This window comes from Elephas maximus, chromosome 3 (assembly GCF_024166365.1).
Source record: "Elephas maximus indicus isolate mEleMax1 chromosome 3, mEleMax1 primary haplotype, whole genome shotgun sequence".
NCBI lineage: Eukaryota > Metazoa > Chordata > Mammalia > Proboscidea > Elephantidae > Elephas > Elephas maximus.
In genome coordinates, this window is record NC_064821.1 from 52,095,350 (window position 1) to 52,118,593 (window position 23,244).

Here is a 23,244-nt window from a genome sequence, read left to right on the forward strand (position 1 = left end):
GTCTGTTTTGACTTATAGCAACTAGACAATTTAAAATTACCTATGTGGCTCACAGTGTGTGGCTTGCATTGTATTTCTATTGGACAGCTCTAGTCTAGGGGAAAAGCATTCTTTCTCGTAGAGGGAATGGCAAATGCAAAGGTCCTGCGGCAGGAGATGAAGGACTCCGGGGCAGGTTGTGTCAGGGAATGGGTGGCAGAAGTAGGAAAGGGCCAAATCCAGCAGGAGCTTGGTGTCTGCTCTGTAAGGAGGTGGATTTTAATTTAAGCATAACGGGGAGGCCGTTTTAGGCAGGAAAGTGACATGGCCTGAATTATGCTTTAACACACTGGTAGCTGCTGAGTGGAGAACGGACTGTGGGTGGCCACAGGGTCAGTTACACCCTTCTTGTGAATGGAACGCGCGAAGGCAGGTGTTGCAGGGCGAAGAATCCTGAGCGCCAATCCTGTTTGAGCCAGATTCACTTCTAGCTCTGCCCTTCCCTGGGACTCAGTCTCCCCACCTGTGAAATGGGGCTTGCTTAGGGCTGTTCTCCAGTTTCACCCTGAGCACCCCTGAGCTCAGGAGGCCCCGGCCGCTCTGCAGGAGAGCCCGCCAGCGGTAGGGGGCGCCTCCTCGATGACTCGGCGCTCGGCTGGCCAGGCGCCGGCGCGTCGCTCGTTCGATTGGTCGGGTCGGGGTGGGCCCGAGCGCCGCCGGCCAGCGCCATTGAGGAGCTGAGGAGAGGAAGAGCCGCGCAGCGCCGGACTGGGGCGGGCGGCCCCGGACACCGACAGGTAGGGGCGAGGCGGGGCCGCGCAGGTCGGCGGGCTGGGCCGGGGACCGACGGGCAGGCGCGGGCCTAGACCTGGGAGGCCGGGCCCGTCCGAGGGGAGTGCGGCGCTGGGAACCCGGGGGACCCCGGCGTTCGGCCCTCTGGCCGTCTGAGCTCCTCCGGGGAAGCCTCGGGGTGTCCGAGCCCCCGACGTCCCAGGATCACTGCGTCCGATCGCCCGCGGGCACCCCAGGCATTGGGTCCGGGCTGGCTGAGCCTCCTGTGGAACTCCGGCGTTCGCGTCCTGGAGTGTCCGAGCCCCCGACGCCCTTCCCAGGCTTTGGGGAGGTGTCAGCCTGCGTCCCTCTGTCGGAGCCCCGGTCTGAATGCGAGACCCCGAGTGCCAGACTCCCACTTACGCCCAAGAATGGGACATCGGTCGGTTTTCCAGACTGTCCTAACCACTCTCTTAACTAGCCGCCCGGGGTCACGCTCTGGGATTGGAACATCCTGTCTCTAACCCAGCTGAACTCCTCGCCCCCGGGTCAAGCCTCGGCGGAACCCATCTTCCCAGGTCTGGGACCCTCGGCGCCTTTCCCTCCAGGCCTTATGTGGGAGGTGGGGGTGTCTCTGTTCACGGATGGGGGCTTAAGGTTCTGAGGGCCGAGGGTGGGAGCTTTGTCTTCTGGGCAGTACTCTTTCAGAGGGGCCACCCGCCTGACACCCCACTTCCTCGGCAGCTCTCAGCCCTGGCCTTCTCCGCGAGGGGTGCCCACTCCGGTTGCCTGTCCTTCCTACTCCCGGCTCTTGCCGCCCCTCGAGGGAGTGGCCTGGCTCAAGGTCATGTCCCGCTGTCTGCCTGCCCATGGGCTAAGCACTGATCCCCAGTGCCACCTGCATCACCGAGTAGGGGAGGCCAGGTGGGGGTTAGTGCCAGGCAGCTGCCTAGAAGCCCTGATGGGCGGGAGTGTAAACACTTCGTATTCTGGCCAGTCTGGCGGCCCTTGCTGACACCGAATTCCTTAAGGGAATCCTTGAAGTCCCTTCAAGCCCGATCTAGATGCTTAGCAGAGCTAATGGATGCTTTCTGCTTTGGCCCTCAATTTACTGACCAGGGCATCTTTAAGTCTGTGCTTTGCAGGCTTCCATCTTCAGGGAAAGTAGAGTAGGGTCTGATCTTATGTACAAGCTTACAGTGGTTTCCCTTTACTGGGAGAGTATTTACGTTTGGCACTCCCGAGAGATTTAGCATTCAGTGGCAGTAACTCCAAAAATAAAGAATACTCTGACTTTGGCTCCTTGCCTAGGGGTGTTTGGAGTTCACATAGTAAGACTAGATTAGTCAGGGCCACATTTTGTTCTTATAGATTTACTTGTTATAAAGTTACAATAGAGAAATGTTTCTTTGACTTAGACTTTTAAACATTTCTTATTAAAAAAAAATTATTTTCGTCATCTCTTCTTTAAATAAACATACCCCAAAATCTCTAGCAGATTCCTAGTTTTACATAAAATGTAGCTTTAAAAAAATCAAGTGTTTTACCAAATGTTAATTTTTTTGTTTATTTTTTTTTTTACTGTGTTTGTTGACAAATACGAGGTAATCTTGTCTGGAAGTGAAGACACTGTTGACAAATAAAAGTAAATCTTTCCTAGAGGTTGAGTTAACTCTCACAGGGCCTTGTATGATGGGTCTTAGTTTGGTTGCAGCCTTTCAGTTGGGGTAAGAGTGTCTTCTGGCACTAAGATGAATCGCTAGAGGTGGGGCACAGTGCTTGGAAAGGATCCTGAAAGTGAGCTGGTGCCAAGTGGGATCCATGCCATAGCAAATCTGGAGTGGATGGCATGGTGGCTGATGACCAACATGGGTGGCTCAAAGCAGGACTTGGCGCTCACAGTTCTAATTGGGATCTACTAGCTGAGTGACCTGAGAACCCAGTCAAACTTTGGTGCTTCAGCTTCTTTCTTGTTAACTTTTAATAGAACCAATCTCTCTATTTTTTTAGTAGGTGTTTATGATAGGCTAGTAGCAACTCAGTGCTGCATCTAAATGCTATAGTTGGAACCAGAGGATTCCTGGCATTTATTGACTAAGACAGTTCGTTGTAACAGCTTCATCTGATGTCCAGATACCAGCGATGGAGTTCCAGGGCATTTCAGAGTAGTGATAAAGCATTGCCTTCTCTCTCCCATTTGTATTATTTTACAAATGATTCTGATGAACGAATTTGCAAAATTGAATTAGGGCAACCTTAATGAGAATCACTGCAAAATGTGAAGTTCATTCATAAATCTCTCAGGGTGTTTTTACCTTAACCTAGATCAGGGTTTCTCACCCTTGGCACTGTTAACATTTTGAGCTGAACACTTCTTTGCTGTGTGTGTGTGGGGGACGCTGTCCTATGCATTGTAGGATATTCAGTGGCATCCCTGGTTTCTACCCACAAGGTACCATGAACAGCCCCCAGGCACGACAATCTAAAACATCTCCAGACACGCCCAGATGAGAATCACAGATCAGGACAGTCTGATCCCTGCTAAAAGCAAGCAGTTCAATGAGCAGTTGAAAAGGTGCACGGTTTTGAATTGCGGATTTTTTTTTGCTAAATTTTTAAGTGTGACTGTTTCTTGCAGCAGTATCAAAATGTAGTATATGGTTTGGCCCTCCATTTACTAACTAAGGCGTCTTACATGCTTCTCATCCCATCTTTTTAAATCTATACTTTGCTTTCTTCCACCTTTGGCTAAGTAGAGTAGGAAATCATTTTTTTTTTTTCCCTTCATAGATTCTCCTGTGACCATGAGAGAGAGAAATAAAGTATGATCCATGGTTTTTAACCACCTTTTCCTGAGGATATAGTCATGTTGGAAGGTCTTGTAGCCTGGGTCCTCAATACCTATCTGGGGAAATACGTCAATAACCTCAACACTGACCAGCTCTCGGTTGCGCTTCTGAAAGGTGAGTACACATACTTCTCTTTGGTAAAGTACAAAGCTTTGCAGGTGGCATTGAGTATAATAAAACCGGTGGCGCAGTGCTTAAGAGCTACAGCTACTAACCAGAAGGTTGACAGTTCAAATCCACCAGCCACTCCTTGGAAACCCTATGGGGCAGTTCTGCTTTGCCCTGTAGGGTTGCTATGAGTCTGAATTGACTCAACAGCAACGGGTTTTAACGTCCAAACGGCTTTGTATTAAATATGTGTAAGAGAAAGTGTGTTCTCTGATGTGACACTGATTATTATTAGGGTAACTTAAGTGTGTGGGTGTATTGCTATAGATTTTAGGGAGCTGTTAAAAAAAAAAAAAAAAGACGATATCACTGGTGACTGCTTTAACCAGTTACTTTTAGAGCTTTATGGAGTCAACCATGATGTAGTACAAGTGGTATTGACTTTGGCTTCAAATCCTACCCTGTCTGTTATTAGCTATGTGAACAAGCATTTAAACTCTGATCCTCAGTTTTCTTTAGAAAAAGAGGGTTGCTACACATGGGGTTGCCATGAATTGGTATTGACACGACAGCAGTGGGTTTTATAAGGGTCAAAAGGATCAAACGGAGTAACATTTAATTATTATATGCTTCCTGGCATATAATAGATGCCCAATAGAAGTTTTAAAATATGTTTCTGTGAGGCCTTTGACAGAGTTTCTGAGGTCTCATCATGCTAATTAAAGGTTAAGACCCTTACGCCTTTACAGGCCTGTATTTGGTAAACACAGTCCAATGATTTTGTGTTGGAGTTGGAAAAGTGTATTTTCTCCTTTTCCTCATTTTAATTTAAATTCTCTTTGCTCACCTCAAAATGGAACCCCTGAACACATATAGAAAAGAACATAAAGTCAGTTTACAAATGTGTGAAACCATAGAAGAGTGGAAAGGACACCTCTAACTCGTTGAAAACCTCAGCTTCCTGGGAGCATCAGTTTTGGCAAGTGGACCAGGACAAGTTATTAGAGATAGCAGTGATACAGATATTGGTACAGTCTGAGAGTAGGGTGCCAGTGGTTCATCTGTTCCCAAAGTTGTCCCAACTAAGTCATTTTTTTTTTTTCCAACAAAGTTGTTGACCCAGCGAAGCCAGTAAAATGATTGTGGCAGTGATAGGCTGAAGTTCTGTTTCAGTGGAAACAGAGAGTGGGTTCTTTCCTATTCTCACCTTCCTTTTCCTCCTACCTTAGAAGGCAGCTGCTAAGTGAAAAGTGAGAGTGACCAGTCTGTAGGGATGAGGGCTTGTTCAAGTTGACCTCTCTGATTGCTTATTGATGTTCTCAGACACACTTGAAGGTAACTAAGTTGTATGGAGTAGGTAAAAGGGCCTAGAAAGAGAACTGCAAACTACAACCTTGCTAGTAAAAGAGGTGGCTGTCTTTCAAGAGTGGTATGATAAGAGAATGTTTGGTGAAGAAATAAATAAATAGGAATTTTGTGGTATCTGATGCATCCTGAAGTCTGTACTAGTAACAGATTTCTAATCTCTGTAATTTAGACAACATAAATTGTAATGATAATTGTATGTACCTGTCTGGTCCTTTAGTTGCTCATCTGTGCTTATTTTCTTTTAAAAAATATTAGTCTCTAGGGCTTTTAATGTAACTGAAATTTGAAGAATCTTTCTCTGCAGAATAGAAAAATGCTTTCTTTTGTAACTGGTGTTAGTACGGGATCCTGTGCTTAGAGACCCTAAGCATGCTGTGGTGCTTGGCCATGAAAGTCCTGGGAGCATTGCAGGGTACTGAGAGGATGGTTTTGTAAAGATGTTGACGCCGTTGATCTTGATGACATAGTTAAGCAGTGTTTGGGGTGGAGAAAGGAATAAGAAAGTTATTTCACAACCTGCAAATAATCACTGTTAATAGCTGCTTTGGGAGAGGCAGAGGAGACTGAAGTAGTGGTCGAGAGTATAGATTTTGTAGTCAGACTGTGGGTTTGAATACCAGTTCCTCCATTTACAAACCCTTTGCTGCCAAGTCGATTCCAACTCATTGCAACCCTAGAGGACAGAGTAGAACTGCATCATATGGTTTCCAAGGAGTAGCTGGTAGATTTGAACTGCCGGCCTTTTGGTTAGCAACCGAGCTCTTAACCACGGCACCACCAGGGCTCCACAGTAACTCGAGGTAGTATCTATTAAAGTGTTATACTAGGGATGCAGGCATAATGCCATGGGGTGCAAAGCAGAGGGACCATTCTTTCTGTCTTTAGGATCTGGGAAAGTAATTATGGAGGTAGCTTTTGAGCTGGGTCTTGGCAGGATTTACATGGTGGCACAGGAGGAGGCTACAACATTCCAAGTAGAATGGAGTATGTGAGAACAGGCAGAAGGCTGAAATCTTGCAGGGGGTGTGTTTGGGATAGTTTAGGGCCAGAAGGTCTCTACCTTCTGCCACATCAAGGAATCTGAACTTTGGTCTGTGGGTATCTTAGTTTCCTAGGGCTGCCATGATAAAATATCACAAAGTAGGTGGCTTTAAAGAGATTTATTGTCACCCAGTTCTGGAGGCTAGAAGTCCAAATTCAGGACATCAGCAGGGCTATGCTGTCTCTGTCAGCTCCAGGGTAAGAGCCTTCCTTGTCTCTCAGTTTCTGGTAGTCCTCGGCGTTTCTGGGCAGTTGTTGGTTTGTAGAGGTTTTCCTTCTGTTTCCTCCCTTTTATAAAACACCACTCAGAAGGGATTGGAATGAGGACCCACCCTACCCTGGTATGACCTCATTTAATTTAACTGATAACAAAAGGAAAAGCCCTATTTCCCAACAAGGCCACAAAAGTTTTGTAACATTTTAAGTGCATATATTAAAAGTTTATATTACATTTTAATGTTTAAAGAAACAGTATTCACTTTATCAGCAGGTCTTAAAAAACAAAGCATTAAAATGCATGGACATTTTAATTTTAAAATTCTTTATGAAAGATTTATAATCTTCAAGGGTAGGTTGTATACATGTATGCAAAGTAATAAAAATGCAAAGTAACATATGAGTAGTGGAAGGACAGGGAGAGCACTTGCTGTTAAGATCCCGCTTGTTTAGTCACTCAACAAGCATTTATTGAGCACTTGCCCTGGGCAAGAAAGACTCTGTGATGGGATGATAGAAAGAGAGGAGGCGGGAGAATATAAGAGCTCAGGACTTAAATGTATTTTTGGGGGGACACAATTCTATTCCAAACAATGGGCATATCTGTATATTTTGGAACTTAAAGCCCCCCCTCGTTTTTCTTTTTATGATCTTTAAGCCTCACCTTGGCCCTTTAAAGGACCTAGAGGAGAATGAAGAGAATCAGTAGTGTTAGAGATTGCTGAAAAATGACCAACCTCTAAATTCACCCCAGTTCTAGTGAAGAGATATTTTGCTAATCTGAGATGAGGCATTTTTGCTGAGACATCCATGAATAAGCCTGCAGATTATCTGTCTGGAAATAAATTAACATTAAATTACCAGCCTGGAAATAAATGAACATTGCTATTTATAAAGAAGGCATTAGCAACTCAGTGGTAGAATTCTTGCCTCCCATGTGGGTGACCTGGGTTTGATTGCTGGCCAATGTACCTCAAATGCAGCCATTACCCATCTGTCAGTGGAGGCTTGCATGGTGCTGTGATGCTGAACAGGTTTCAGCAGAGCTCCCAGACTAAGACAAGGAAGGAAGAAAGACCTGGTGATCTACTTCTGAAAATCAGCCGTTGAAAGCCTTATAGATCACAGTGGTTCTATCCTGCTATGCATGGGGTTGCCATGAGTCGAGGGCTGACTTGAGAGCAGCTAACAACAACAACAGCATTAATTATGAAATACTCACCTACTTTGAGTACTTTACTGTATGGCCCCTGGAGTGACCTTTCCCAGCAGGGCTAGTTGTGTGTGCATATTTGAGTGGGTGGGAGATTAGGAAGCCTTCTCTCTTGAATCATGTCTGCTGTTGTTTTGCCTGCTTCCTTTGCTTTTGACATATTTGAGAAAGGCTGCCATTCCTTCTCATTCCCTCTCCTTTCTGGCCCTTCTCCTTTGCTCTCTGCTCTCCAGCCTCTTTAATTTTTCATGGTTTGAACTGCCTACAATTCCTTCTACTTCTCCAAGGCTGTATAGCGGCCAAGGAAACCTAGGGCCTGTCTGCTTTGTGGCAGATTCGGGTATTGAAAATTGGGACAGTTCAAAGGCAAATGATATTCTTCAAAAGAAGAAACTATGTTTTTCCCCACCTCTGAAGTCAGTTTCAAGGAACCCTGGTGGCACAGTGGTTAAAGCACTTGGCTGCTAACCAGAAGTTCGGTGGATCAAACCCACCAGCTGCTCTGCGGGAGAAAGATGTGGCAGCCTGCTTCCGTAAAGATTTACAGCCTTGGAAACCCTATGGGGTCGCTATGAGTCAGAAGCGACTTGGTGGCCATGGGTTTGATTTTGGGTAGGTCAGCTTCAATTGTTAAGGCAGATGTTTCATGGTTTTCTCTCTATGGTGCTTTTGATCATTTTCTCCCCAAATGTGGAAGTAGAGTTGTTTCTGGGCTCTCTGGGGTTATTAACTTTTCCTTTTTGACTCATCTTTTTTTTTTTTCGGAACATTTTATTGTGGTTTAGGTGAAACTTTACAGAGCAAATTAGTTTCCCAATCAATAACTTACGCACAGCTTGTTTTGTGACATTGGTTGCAAACACCTAAATATGTCAGCACTCTCCCCGCTTCTTCCCTGGGTTCCCCATGTCCATTTGGCCAACTTTCCTTCCCCTACCTTCCTTCTAAAATTTGCTTTTGGGCAAATGCTGCCCTTTTGGTCTCATATAGTTGATTGTTCTGAGGTGTACATTCCTTACTGGTGTTACTGTTCTGTCTGTTGTATGGAGCCCTGGAGGCGCAGTGGTCAAGAGCTCAGCTGCTAACCAAAAGGCCGGCAGTTCGAATCCACCAGCTGCTCCTTGGAAACCCTATAGGGTCTATTGTATGGCTATAATGTGATCCTTGGGAGTGATTTCAGTTCCAAGTTTGAAAGGTGTTGGCTAGTCTTAAGGTATGTGGTGCTCCATGTGGACAAATGTTCCCACAAAAGTCTAAAAAATAAGTTGATTCCGTTTGCTCAGAACCTACCAAAATGCTAGCTTTGAGTACTTCTTTGAAAGCCAGTAACCCACAATGCCCAAACACTAATTTAAAGGGGAAAATAGGCAAGTTTCTTGTGTCATTTTATCTTTGGAGTAAAAAGGTTATCCTTTTTCTGGGTCTTCTTACCAGTTAATGGCTGCTGAACAGTGTTGTCTGCGCTCCCTGTTCTTGAGACTGTGTATCTCAGACAGGTTTAAGTGGCTCAGAAATTGTCTTGTGTTGTGACAACAGTTATTTAAAATGATGGCTGTCTCCCTACCCCTGAGGATGGGGAGAACCTGTCTTCTCATCTTTTTATCTTCCCATCGGCCAGCACAGGTCCTAGTACAAAGTAGGAGCTGGGTCCCGTGTGGGAATGAATGACTTCCAGAGCCAGGAGGGTGAGAGATCAGCTGCACCCTCTCATTTTAGTCCTTCAGAACTGCTGCAGAGACAGCCTGCATGTTTGAGTTGAAGTTAACTAAAAAATCTTAAATGCCAGCTCTGCAAGGACCTACAGTGGCGAGCCTGTTCATTACTTTCTGACTGGTTGTTATTATACCTGCAAGTGGAGGTGCAGAGGAGAACAAGCCAGGTGGTTTCCAGAAGAGAGAGCGTAGTTCCTTTTGATGGCCTTTTTTTTTTTTTTAGTGAAACCATGGGCTCACAAACTTTGTATGTACTATACTCATTTTTTGGTGGGGGATGAGAGTTGGGTTGGGAAGGAGACTTAAAAAAAAATTGAAGATTGCTGTGTTTCAATCCCAGAGGTTCTAATTTAGTAGGTCTGGAGCCCAGGAGCTTACGTTTCATCCCAGGTAATTCCGATGTTAATGGTCCTGTGGTAAATGTTCCTTCTTCTAGTTGCCTTTTAGTCCATTCCGACTCATGGGGACTCTATGGGTGTCAGAGTAGAACTGTACTCCACAGGGTTTTCAGAGGCTGATTTTTCAGAGGTAGATTGCCAGGCCTCTCATCTGAGCAGCCTCGAGAGGGACTTGAACCTCCAGCCTTTTGGTCAGCAGCTGAGCGTGTTAACTGTTTGCGCTCCCCAGGGACTCATGCCTAAACTAGGGAACTGCAAACATCAGTAAGCCCAGTTTGGCCTGCAAGCTAAGGGTGGTTTTTACATTTTTAAAAGGTTGCTAAAAAAAAAGAAAAAGGGACAGGACTGTGGGGTGGGTGGGGGGAGGATATGTAACAGAGACCATAAAGCTTAAAATATTTACTCCCTGGCCCTTTACTGGAAAAATTAGACCCTTGCCTGAACGCTTTATCCTCTTGTAAGCTTCAATGCCTTTACATGTTAGATTGGGGAGGTCAAGGAGTTAAAGCGTGTGGGCTGGTGGTAGATCTACCTGTGACTTTTTATAGCCCAGTTCTGGATGGAAAACTTGCCTTTACCCTTCACTGCTTTGTACACAGCGGGCACCTGATGCATTTGCTGGATGAACATGTCATGCTGTTACTTTTATTTTTCAGGTGCTGTTGAATTAGAAAACTTGCCCTTAAAGAAAGATGCCTTGAAAGAACTGGAGTTACCGTTTGAAGTCAAAGCTGGTATGTGGAACTAAAGGAGAGGGAGGCAGTTTGGAGCCTTAAATTGTTTGGGAATTGAAAACTGAGAACCATTTAGTTTGGCTCTGTTTGACCAGAAGACAGAGGACACAAAGTGTTAGAGTTTAGCTCTGTCTTAAAGTGTGCTTTCTAGGCAGCATGTACAGGTAGTCCCCAACTTAGGATGTATCCAAGTTATGATCAACTGCACTTAACAACAGTTGGTTTTTTTTTTTTAACGTCTTGTCATTAGTAGTATTACTGCATACAATATTAAAATATATCTGTAAGTTTATATGTAATGTTTCCAACCCCCAAAGACAAAGATCAGATTTATAGTCACTGATAATAAGAGGCAATAATAATGGAAACTTAAAAAAAAAAAGATCCTTGACTTACGTCAGACTTGACTTATGACGGAGTCATGGGAGTGGCACTCCGTTGTAAGTTGTGGGCTACCTGTATTAGGATTACCTCGGGGTGACGACGGGGAAGCCAAGTAGCCCCCATATCTACTGAATCAGAATCTCTGAAGGGTGTTGTTGACCCTGCATTTTTAATAAGTACCCCAGGTGAGTCTTATGTTTACTAAAGTGTAAGAACCTCTTCCAGATACCGGGGATTCTGTTCTCAGAGAATTTATTATAAATATTACTGAGAGACAGTCTATTGAATAAGATGTGGGTATTGGAGCAGTATGGTCAGGTTTATATTCTAGTTCTGTATTTTTTGGCTGTGTGACTTTAGGCAAGTTACCTAACCACTCTGGTCTACTTTCTTGTCTTTAAAATGGGGATAATAATATGTGTGACCTTACGCAAGTTACCTAACCACTATAGTCTGCTTTTCTTTCTTCAAATGGGGATAATAATAGTACCTACATCACAGGATTGCTGAGAGGAATATATGAGTTAGTACATTAAAATCACTCATAACAATTCCTGGCACACTAAATAGATGTTAGCAGTTGTTACAGGAGTTCTGCAGTTACTAGGTTGAGTAAGGCAACAAGAAATGTCACAGAACAAAAATGTTCATTAATGAACTGACTACTTATAAAATTAGTCCCTATTCAGACACCTCTCATCATTTAACAGTAGCCCGTTGATACAGTCAATCTTGCCCTTTTTGGGGTACTTACAGTAAAAGACCAAAGACCACAGCCTTCAGTATGGTTTACACCTCAACAAAAAGAAAACAAAAATTCTCACAGCTGGACCAAGAAGCCATATCATGATAAACGAAGAAAAGATTGAAGTTGTCAAGGATTTCATTTTACTTGGATCTACAATCAACACCCATGGAAGCAGCAGTCAAGAAATCAAAGGACGTCTTTCATTGGGCAAATCTGCTGCAAAGGACCTCTTTATAGTGTTGAAAAACAAATGTTACCTTGAAGACGAAGGTACGCCTGACCTAAGCCATGATATTTTCAGTCGCATCATATGCATGTGAAAGCTGGGCAATGAATAAGGAAGACTGAAGAAGAGTTGACGCCTTTGAATTGTGGTTTTGGTGAAGAATATTGAATGTACCATGGACTGCCAAGAGAATGAACAAATCTGTCTTGGTAGAGGTACAACCAGAATGCTCCTTAGAAGCAAGGATGGTGAGACTGCGTCTTACATACTTCGGACATGTTATCAGGAGGGATCAGTCCCTGGAGAAGGATATCATGCTTGGTAAAGTAGCAGGTCAGCGAAAAAGAGGAAGACCCTCAAGGAGATGGATTGACATGGTGGGTGCAACAATGGGCTCAAGCATAACAAGGATCGTAAGGATGGCGCAGGACCGGGTAGTGTTTCATTCTGTGGTACATAGGGTCGCTGTGAGTCAGAACCGACAGGACAGTACCTAACAATAACATGACAGTAAAATACAAGTCCAGTACGATGCAAATCAGTTGCTAGGTGAAGTAGAATAGAAAGCTTGCAAAAACTTAGGCTTTCTTGAAGTCAGTTCAAGGGATAGATGAACTGCCAGAATCATAAGCCAACGCCCTGACAGATGGAAACCCTCCAGAATGTTGGGACTACGGGTCCTTCCCGAGGAGGATTGTTTGCACAGTAAAGGTTTAAGAGAGGCTCTTGGAAAAACTGATGACATTTTCTAATACTTTTGCAAAAATGACCCTTTTTGTGCTTGTTCTACAAATGAAAAGTAACAGAAGTTATGTTATGGTCTCATCTAACTCAGAATATTATGCATTTCCCCAATTAATTCCAGTTAGAGTTTCAGCTGTGCACTTTTCTCATTAAATACTTTGTTGTGAAAATTGGTAAACGGTTTCAGTTATACATTTTATTTAATATATAGAAAAATTTCATACATTTCAATTTCATTTTTCTAGATAAAATCCAAATAAAAAATTTTTATTATTTGTTGTAAAATTTTTTGTTACTGGACTGCACAGTTGATCACTTGGTGTTGGCATTAACAATACCACTGTAAAAAAAAAATGCCATTGTAATGATATTCTGTTATTTTAAATGTAACAGATCAATCCTACTTGAATTCTAGATCTTAGTGGGTAATGATCATACTCTGATACCATGTGCTACTTCAGAGGCATAATAGTTGGGTTGTTTGGATCTTTGGGGGCCCGTTAAGACGGTTCAGATGTTCTGCATTATTCCTGGAGTGGTGACTTGCCTCTTATTCATTAAATTTAAAGAAGGTGTGTGTTCTAGGAGGCTTGGCTAGAAATGGTAGAATGTGGGAAATAAGTTATCACAACTCTACCAGGACCTCTGGCTTTCTCATCAACCCAAGTTCTCCATACAGAATCAGAATTCTTTTATCAATAGAGTGCCACTACCGTGTTACCTGCATTCCAGTTTGTGATGGTTATGTTCAAGATTGGACATATTATTGGTATGATAATTGTCAAAGAGAACTTACCAAACCAGCCAGTTAATAACTAACAAGAAATGAGTTTTGTGCCCATGGGTTTGTACACGTGCAGGTGGGAGGAGAGATAACACCAAGGAACTTGTAGTCAAGTTGGGAAAGGGAGAGTTTCCAGAGGAGAGATGTTGCCCGTGATTTGATCAAAGGCTCCCTGGACCCTTTCCAGCATCTGATTCATTGTGCCTCGTTCTTACAGGCCTCAGCCTGCTAGTACTTCTTTCACACATGCAAGTCTGCTAACTGTTCTCTTAAAATATAAATGATAAAAGTAGAACCTGCTCCTCAAAAATAGAAAAATACACAAAAAATGGAAAGAAGGAAAAAATGCGTACAGGCATTTAACGAGACTTTTCCTTTTCCTCACAGGCTTAATTGGCAAAGTAACCCTTCAGATTCCTTTTTATCGCCCCCATGTGGACCCTTGGGTGATCTCCATCTCCAGCCTTCACTTAATTGGAGCCCCTGAAAAAATTCAGGATTTCAATGATGAAAAGGAGAAACTGTTGGAAAGGGAACGCAAGAAAGTACTACTTCAAGCCCTGGAGGAAAAATGGAAGGCAAGCAGAAATCCTTAGGAGCAGTTGTGGTGACGCTCATTAACTGAGCAAAAGCTGGAGATGTCTGCTAACGCTGGTTCTTTCCTTTTTAGAACGAACGGCAGCAGAAAGGGGAATCCTATTGGTATTCAGTTACTGCCTCAGTAGTTACCAGAATTGTGGAGAATATTGAAGTAAGTTCTGACTTTCATAAGGTATAAACATGAAAGGGATTGCTCAGGCCTAAATGTGTGTCACTTCTTAGTTGCTTGTTTCTTGTGGGCTTACTGATAAACAGTGTTTTGTAGGGTTGGCTGCTCAGGTGTGCCCTTTTATAGGCTGTGCCAGAGGGAGAACCTGAAAAGCAAGTCCTCTATTCTGATAGACACAGGCTCTTCTTGCTACATCTGGTGTGAGTAGGAGTTTTTGCTTCATTTCCATTTCACTTACCCTACTTTCTTTTTGAATATTGGAGTCCCACTTGCTGAAAGATTTACCTCCTAAGAAGCCTTGATGTCTGTCATTTCAAGGCAAATCACTTACCCTCTCTAGTCTCAGTTTTTTCATCAGTAAAACAAGAGAGGTTGGACTCTGTGGTTTCTAATTGACTCCATAGTGAGTTGTGAACGGCCCACTCAGATAGTTAATCTCTCATTGATGTACCTGGCGATGATTTGATGAGCTTTAGTGCTGGGGCTGTTGGTCACATTTCCTGCTTTAATTTCAAGTTTGTTTTGATCAGAGTCCATGCTAATTTTCATGAATGTTGTAAGAATTAGCCTGTACTTATTACCCCCAGGGTTTTTATGCAATGCCAAGGTGACACAGGTCAAATGTGTTCAACGTATACCACTTCCCCAAAAATGTGGTAATCAGAGGCTGCTACTTTCATAACTTTGACAAAAAAGATTGGTACATTTGAGGTGATGGCTTTGACTTCTGTTTCAGGCAGTTTTTTTTTTTTTTAAAGCTGTCATTGATTTTTTTATTCAGCGTTATTATTTTAAAAACAGCTTTATTGAGGTATAATTTCGTGTACCATAAAGTTGACCCTTACGAAGTATACAATTTAGGCTTTTTGAAAGTGTATTCACAAAGTTGTGAATTGATTTCCACTATCTAACTTCAGAACATTTTCCTCATCCCCGAAAGAAACACCGTACCAGTTAGTAGTCACTCCCCATTCCTCTCTTCCCCCAGCCCCTATGAATTTGCCTATTCTCGACATTTCATATCAATGGAATTAGACAACATGTGGTCCTTTGTGACTGTCTTCTTTCACTGAGCATAATGTTTTCAAGGTTCATCCATGTTATAACTTGTATCAGTATTTTATTCCTTTTTATAGCTAAATAAGATTCCATTGTATGGATATACACATTTATCTTTCGACTATTGTGAATCTTGCTGCTATAAGTGTTCCTGTCCATGTTGTGTGGATATATATTTTCAGTTATCTTGGGTACATACCTAGGAGTAGAATTTCTGGGCGGTAGGATGACTCTCTGTTTAACTTTTTGAGGAACTGCCAAGAATGTTTTCCAAAGTGGCTGCACAATTTCTGTATCCATCAGGAGTGTATGAGGGCTCCAAATTCCTTACCATCTTGCCAACACTTGTTATTGTCTAATTTTTGAATATAGCCGTCCTAGCGGGTGTGAAGTGGTATCTCATTGTGGTTTTGGTTTGCATTTTCCTGATGGCTTATGATGTTGAGCATCTTTTCATATACTTATTTACTATTTTTTGTCTTCTTTGGAGAAATGTCTGGCCAAATCCTTTGCTCATTTTTAATTGCTTATTTGTCTTTTTAAGTTATAAGAATTCTTTGTATTTCCTGGATACTTGCCTGTTATCAGATATATGATGTAAATACCGTCTTCCGTTCTGTAGGTTGTCTTTTCACTTTCTATTATCATTTTTTAATTCATTGAAGCAGAATGCCTTTTCTGTGCCCTGCCTACAGGGACTAGGGAAAATACAAATATACATACTTACATGCACAGATAGTTTATATGTCCTGCTGGTGATCCTGGGTCCAGGTGCTGGGATGGATATAGAGGCACAGTTAAGCTATTACAAGAGAGGGAGGGTCAATTATTTGGATATGACAATGTGACTTTCTTTAAGTGTTTCTTTAAGATGTCTTCCAAAATAATAAAATTTGTGCTAATCACAAAGAAAATGTCATTCATATCCTGTTTGTGATCATGACTCTTTTAGGCACTCACAGAGTGTTGGGTGTGTGTGTGATGCCAGGGTGTGTATAAAATGTATGCTATGGTTTTCTTTAGTGGTTCCTGGACAGTTTGACACCTGTCTATGGTATTTTACCTACAGCAGTTATCTACATGTTTTTTAATTTTTCTCCCCTTTGTAGCTAAAAATTCAAGATGTCCATTTGCGCTTTGAAGATGGTGTTACCAATCCTCCCCATCCTTTTGCATTTGGCGTCTGCATTAAGAATGTGTCCATGCAAAATGCTGTCAATGAGCCTGTGAGTATGCAATACGACTGACTGCAGGCCAGGAAGAATGCAGTGGGGTTAGAGAATCTGGGGCCCTGCTGTTTGTCATTTGATCTTGTGTAGTTGAGGTGGCATTCTTTTCCACCACGGGCTGTGGTGTATATGCATGTCTCTTGTCTGTATCAAACAAACCTGATTTGCGGAAATAGGGAAACAGTTAATTTTCTTTGACCTTTGGTTATTTCACCCATCCGTTAAATGTTGGCTCAGTCTCTTTCATTTTATACACGAAGAAACTGAGGCACCGAGAGGACTTCATTCTTGAGTTTCTTCTCATACTGTGTGCAGTAGTCTCAGTCTATTTCATAGCTTCAGCCACCATTTAGGACTATCCCAAATCTCGAGCTGCGTTCTCCACCTCTCTTCTGACCTTCATATTCGTTTTTTTTTTTTTTTTAACTTCCTGTGGGACATCTCTGATAGTTCAGGGCCGTCATAACCAAGGAGGTCCCATTATGTTCCACCTGCCCATTTTGCCCACTTGAAGCTGATTTTTTCCCTTCGTTCCCTAGTATGCTACTGAATGGTAATCACTTAAAACAAACAAAAGCTAACATCTTTCGAGTCCTTTTATGTGCCAGTCACTGTTCTTAGTGCTTTACCTGCTGTAATTCATTTAATTCTCAAGCTTCATTTTATAAATGAGAATGCTAAGGTGCAGAGAGATGAAGCTAGGTTTGAACCTAGGTGGACTGGCTCTAGAGCAGGGGTTGGCAGACTGTGGCCTGCGGGCCACATCCAGCCCCCTGTCCCATCCCACCCTACTCACTCCATCCTGCCCCCACCCCAGGCTGTTTTGTAATTACAGGTTTGTTGGATTACAGCCGTGCCTATTTGTTCACATACTGCCTTTTGTGCCGCTTTCGTGTGCTGCAGTGGCAGAGTTGAGTAGTTACAATAGTGTATCCCTGCAATGCCTAAAATATTTGCCATGTGGCCCCTGACAGATAAAGTTTGCCAGCCCTGCCCCAGAGTTTAACTAACTTTCCACTCCAAATATGTGTAGATACACACGTACCAGTACTACCCTCCCCCTCCACGCTGTACACACAGTGTTCCACTCACACAGTGTTCTCATCCCCTACACTCATCTCTGGAAGCCTTGTGCTCCTCCTTCACTTCTTCCTCAGCTGGGCCACAACGTCCCCTCAGTTTATTCCTGCAAAATATCTCACATGTGGCTCCTTTTCTCCAACCTCACTGCAGCTATCTTCAGGATCCTGTCTACCTTTGCTTGGGCTGATGAAATATCCTGTTCTTTGTCGACTCCTTGCTCCCGTCCCTGGCTTTTGATTTATATCAGTGCTTCCCAACCTTTTCTATAGTATTCGTACAGCACACAGGGATAAATGGATGTGGCTGTTGCCTGGAGCTCGTTTGGAAACCCCAAAAAAAACCAAACCCACTGCCGTTGAGTCGATTCCAACTCATAGCGACCCTACAGGTCAGAGTAGAACTGCCCCATAGAGTTTCCAAGAAGCGCCTGGTGGATTCCAACTGCCGACCTTTGGTTAGCAGCCGTAGGACTTAACCACTATACCACCAGGGTTTTCCATTTGGAAACCAGATGTTTCCAAATGTAACCTGATAGACTTGATTGTGATCTTGACACACCCTTACTCATTTTTCTCTGGTGCACTGCTTGGGGGAGGGCCGACAGGGGGGAGGGCAGCTCGGCTTTACACCATTGCCAGAATTCTGTTTCTGAAACATGCCTCATCCTGGTGCATGGCTCCGTCAAAAGCTCTAGTGGCCCCTTGTGTTTTACAGTGTGAAGTCCAGACTCCTTACTGACGTGTACATTTCCTTTCCTAGTAACATCCCAAGCTGCTTTTCTTCTTGCTTAACTAACTCTCCACTCCCAATGTGTGTACACTCACGTGTACCAAGTCCTCATGCTTAACTAACTCTTCACTCCCAATGTGCGTACATTCACATGTACCAAATCTTCACGCTTAACTAACTCTCCATTCCCAATGTGTGTACATTCACGTGTACCAGATCTTCGCGCTTAACTCTCTACTCTAAATGTGTGTACATTCACGTGTACCAAATCTTCCTGCTTAACTAACTCTTCATTCCAAATGTGTGTACATTCACATATACCAGTTCTGCCCCTGCTCCCCTTTCCCACCCGTGCCACGTGCACAGTGTTCCAACTGCACCATCCCCTGAAGAAATCAGGCTTTTGTCTCATCATTCCTACCCTTTGGAATGTGTTCCCATTCTTCCTCCTACCCTACCCTGTCTGAAATTCATGGCTGTTTGATACTTAGCTGCACAGGGATATTTTCTCTTTTGTTGGCTCACAATGTCTTGAATATTCTTGCCCTGCTTTCCTCTGCTTAATTAAAATCGTTTACACGTGTATATACCCTGCCAGCTAGTTTTTGAACTCTGCAAGAGCAAAGCCATGTTTTAATTCCGTTTTGTATCCCCAGCACTTTTGCAAAGGGCCTGATGTATGATTCTTCACAAACCGTCTGTTGAGTGAATATTAGTGAATAAAGAGAGTGATTCTGTTTTTTTCCCTGTCTTTCTCTCCTCAGGTACAGAAATTAATGCGGAAAAAGCAATTAGATGTGGCAGAGTTTAGCATCTATTGGGATGTTGATTGCGCTTTATTGGGGGATTTGCCTCAGGCGGAGTTACAGGTATGGTTCCAGCAGAGGGCTTCATTGAAACGCAACATTGAAGTAAAAAGGTGTAGGATCACTGCCATGGAGGTTTGTTCCCTGCCTCTCTGATTCCCATCCCTACCCCTCTCTTTCTTCATAGGCATCCACCCTGTAGCCTGTTTGCTGGAAGTAATAGTGAATAGTAACAGTGTTTTACTTTGTGTATGTTTTAAATATACATTGTGTTTCTTACTTTTTTTTTCCACTTAAAGCTCGGTTTTTAAGATTGATCAATGTTACTCTTTGTACTTCTGGTTCATTGCTTCTGAGTACGTACTGTTCCACAGTATGCGTCTACCATATTAGAGTTATTCATTTTCTCAGCCACCATGTGTTAGGCATCCAGATTTTAAATGAATAAAACACCAGATCTGAGTTTTAAAGAACTTTCATATTATGCTATGTTCAGACTTCACCTTCGGTGGAATTAATTAGCTTGTGGCATTTCTTTACAGGAATACTTAGTCATTATAAGGCATTAGATATAAAGTATTATTGTTTGTAAAGAACAAGAAATAACTTTAATTTAGAGAAATTCTTGTAAGGAAATTATAGGTAGCTTAAGTGAGATGAGGAAAAATGACTCATTCCCTCCCCATCCCTGAGGCCAGGTTATTTTTGCCTTGCATGCTAGTGTACAGAATGAGTTTTTTGCTCCTTTCATTAAATAAATACTGTGTATCTGTACAGCAGAGCAGCATGCAGCTATAAAAAATAACAACAAAGACCTTTATGATGGGTATATAATAGTCTCTAAGATACATTATTTAGTTTAAAACGCTAAGGCAAAACAGCATATGTACCATTTGTGTAAGAATATTTAAAGTAACCAGAAAATTATGAATTTGTCTGAGTATGCACAGAATGGCTCTGGAGGGATGCGTACGAATCTGGTATCATGGGTTACTGGGTGGCTGGGAGATGGGAATGGGAAGGAGACGCTTCACCGTTTTTGCCTTTCGGATTTTAAACCATATGAATGTATAACCTATGAAGAAGTATAAATCAATTAAAAAAAATACTAGAGAGCTTTAGATTCTGCAGTTTTATACTGCTTTTGGATTCTGATGTAATATACTACAGATTAAATAATATACCAGCATGTAACTTGATCCTGTAAACGTTTGCTTTAATTGCAACCTGTAGCTGAACTTGACCTTATCTGTCATAAACCTCCCATCATAAATGAATGACTACCCAAAAGAAAGACGGTTTGGACAGCATGGGTTTTCTTGTGACACGCAGGAGGCGATGGGCAGGAGTATGGAGAGCCGCAATCATCACTACATCTTGGAGCCTGTGTGTGCATCTGCCCTTTTGAAGAGAAACTGCTCCAAAGAGCCTCTGAGGTCTCGGCACTCTCCCCGAATTGAATGCGATATTCAGCTGGAGACCATTCCCTTGAAACTTTCTCAGGTACACTCTCTTCCCAGGGGCTTACGCTATCACTGTCAGGCTGGTAACTAGGGGTGGAGGGAAAGTATTGATAGAAGGCATTGATATCTTACAGTACTCTTAGTGGGAAAGATAGGATGTGTGAAACCATTTCTTCCAGCCCAAAATGTTAGGTGCAGAAACTGCTATCTGCTATATAGTTAAGGACTGATCTCAGATTGGTTCTTATTTGATGTTTTTTAACTGCTGAGCGGAGTACAAGAGATACAGTAAATACAAATACTAAATATAAATACTTAACTGTCCGTGTTCAGAGAGAAATGCCATTTGATGCTAATGTTTTGCTCCTTCAGTTTGCACCGGGTTTTAAGTCAGTAGACTGACAAATGGGAATTGTTCCTATTAGATAAAAAAGTCTTAACTGAGTAAATGAAACCAATCAGTTCTAACTTAGTCTCTGTTAACCTCTAATAAAAAGCTGCAATATCGGCAAATCATGGAATTCCTCAAGGAGCTGGAACGAAAGGAGAGGCAGGTGAAGTTCCGAAAATGGAAACCAAAAGTGGCAGTATCTGAGAAGTAAGAGCTTTTGAATGACGTGTGTATGTGAAATACATTTTATAGCATGCTCCTTTTTTTGTACAAAGCTCAGAAATAGCTCTCACTGTCCTTTACGCATTTGGAGATAAAGCTACAGATTTATTCTTAGATTGAGTGTAGTGGCATGAAGAAGGGCTTCTCAGTCTGCCTGGCAAGTAGACTGGTGTTGCTCTGGTGGGATCTGGTAGTAAATGCTTTGAGTATTCTTTGGACCTACTTCCCTGTGTCTTTTCTCCTAGGTTATTTGGGTCAGTTATTTATATAGTAAGCTTTCTAACTTCCATAGCAAAGATAAAAATTCATGTGTCAACAATAAACTTGACCATCAATATATTAAAATTTTTTTAGATCTTAAGTATTTCCGTTTCCTTTCTTTGTACTCCATTTAAAATCTCCAGTAGTCAAATCCTTGCTAGTTCTCTTAAGATGGTACTTACCTTATAATTACAACGTGAATTTCTATGCCAGTGAAAGGGACTGATATTGTGGGCAATTCAAACCAATTGAACCCTGTATAATTCCTGATACATAAATGTGGGATCCATTATTTGATGTTGTTTGGCAGCAGGTTTACTTTCCTTACATGCTGAGTTTAGCCTGCTGTTGAAATGAACTTGGATCTTGAGGTATAATCTGATGGCTGACAAAAGAAAAGCTGTCTCAGAAGAGAAGTGGGTGTTATGTGGCTTCTCCTGGATTGGTAGCCTTTTAGTTGTTTTTCTTGTAAGAAGTAATTCCTTTGTTATGAAATATTTCAGCTGCCGAGAATGGTGGTGTTTTGCTTTGAACGCTAACTTATATGAGATCAGAGAGCAGAGGAAATGCTGTACCTGGGACTTTCTCTTGCACCGTGCCCGCGATGCTGTGTCTTACACTGACAAGTATTTCAACAAGTTAAAAGGAGGCTTGCTGTCTGCAGATGACAAGGTGAGTGGTCTAGAAACGTCTACCTAGTTTCAGAGTGTCCACGGCTTCATGTTGGAGGTGGTGACTTTGAGCAGCACTGTTGTCTTGCGTTTCTGGTCTTCCTTCAGAGGATAAAGATGTTCTCTCAAAGGCTGAAGAAAATGGAATCTGTGAAAAAAATGTAAGATCCCTTGCTAAAGATCATAATTTTATAGGACAGAATTGGTCTCATCAGGGTCCGGCTTCTCTTGGAAGGCCACCAGCCTTATTGTAGCCAGAAGTATCCTCCACCCTCTGTTGCCTGAGGAGAGCCAGGCTGTGGGGTAGAAGGAAAAAAATATGGCCATGGCCCTGCTGTGCCATTGTGCCCATGCTCTCCCTCTACCAGAGTGACTTTTTCATGTACTCATCTGTGTCTTTTCAAAGCCCGACCTTAGTCATAGTTCTTTCTACCACATTCTATAACTAATCTCTGTAGACTTCAATCTGTGTTTTCCCTATCCCAATTGCCTTGAGTGATCTTGGACTCTTTTGGAGGTATAGGTTAGGAAAGGGGGTGATGAGGACAAGCTCATGCTCTAGTGAGCAGTAGGGCTAGAGACTCTTAGAACTACACTTCTGGGGGCCTGGCTGGGACTCCACCGTTCCCCTAGTCTGTTAACTCCTAGGAGAAGGCAATGGGAATTGCTGTATGCCTTCATTTGACTGGTTCTGTGAGCCTTAATTTTTGCAAAAGCAATTTAGACTCTCTTCAAAATTTTGGCTCAAGCACTATCTTTAAATTAGCTATGTCTTTGGTATTAGGGTTATAGAAAACAACACCAAATGCTTCCAAGCAAAAAGAAATGTTACTTTGCCTTTGGGACCCCTGTGCTTTGCCTTTAGGACCCCTGTGTTCTCCCTTCTCACCCATCTTAACCTGAGGCAGGCACTAATGCTTGTATCATCAATGTGATTTATACTCTGTTGTCACTGAGTTGATTCTGACTCTTAGCGACCCTCTAGGACAGAGTTGAACTGCCCCGTAGGGTTTCCAGGCTGTAATCTTTACAGGAGCAGGCTGCCACATCTTTCTCCCATGGACCTCTGGGTTTCAACTGCCTACCTTTCGGTTAACAGCCCAATAGTACTTAACCACTGCACCACCAGGGCTCCTTAATAAAAGAATGATTTTGTTTTGAATAGCTTTCTTAAAGGCACAGGCAGGATATAGAGGGAAAGAAAAGTCTGAATTATAACTGTAGTCATCAAGCAAACACATAATCTCCCCTTCTTTAATGTTAGAGTATAAGAAACGGTCTGGGAT

General features: G+C 42.7%; 1 protein-coding gene across 5 annotated transcripts in view; it reads left to right on the forward strand.

Annotated features, from left to right (window-relative positions):
• The first annotated feature begins 664 nt into the window (after positions 1-664).
• VPS13D (vacuolar protein sorting 13 homolog D) overlaps positions 665-23,244 on the forward strand; it is a 273,685-nt gene continuing 251,105 nt past the window's right edge. For 4 of the 5 annotated variants that reach the window (XM_049877954.1, XM_049877956.1, XM_049877957.1 and 1 more), the window contains exons 1-10: positions 665-776; positions 3,541-3,713; positions 10,312-10,389; positions 13,663-13,853; positions 13,946-14,026; positions 16,213-16,329; positions 18,909-19,013; positions 20,283-20,453; positions 20,911-21,011; positions 21,791-21,959. In XM_049877954.1, the coding sequence (XP_049733911.1) occupies positions 3,617-3,713; positions 10,312-10,389; positions 13,663-13,853; positions 13,946-14,026; positions 16,213-16,329; positions 18,909-19,013; positions 20,283-20,453; positions 20,911-21,011; positions 21,791-21,959 (1,110 nt within the window). In that variant the 5' untranslated portion in view covers positions 665-776; positions 3,541-3,616. Of the gene's footprint in view, positions 777-830; positions 1,329-3,540; positions 3,714-10,311; positions 10,390-13,662; positions 13,854-13,945; positions 14,027-16,212; positions 16,330-18,908; positions 19,014-20,282; positions 20,454-20,910; positions 21,012-21,790; positions 21,960-23,244 lie in introns of those variants that run through there. The other variant, XM_049877955.1, reaches the window with a different exon arrangement.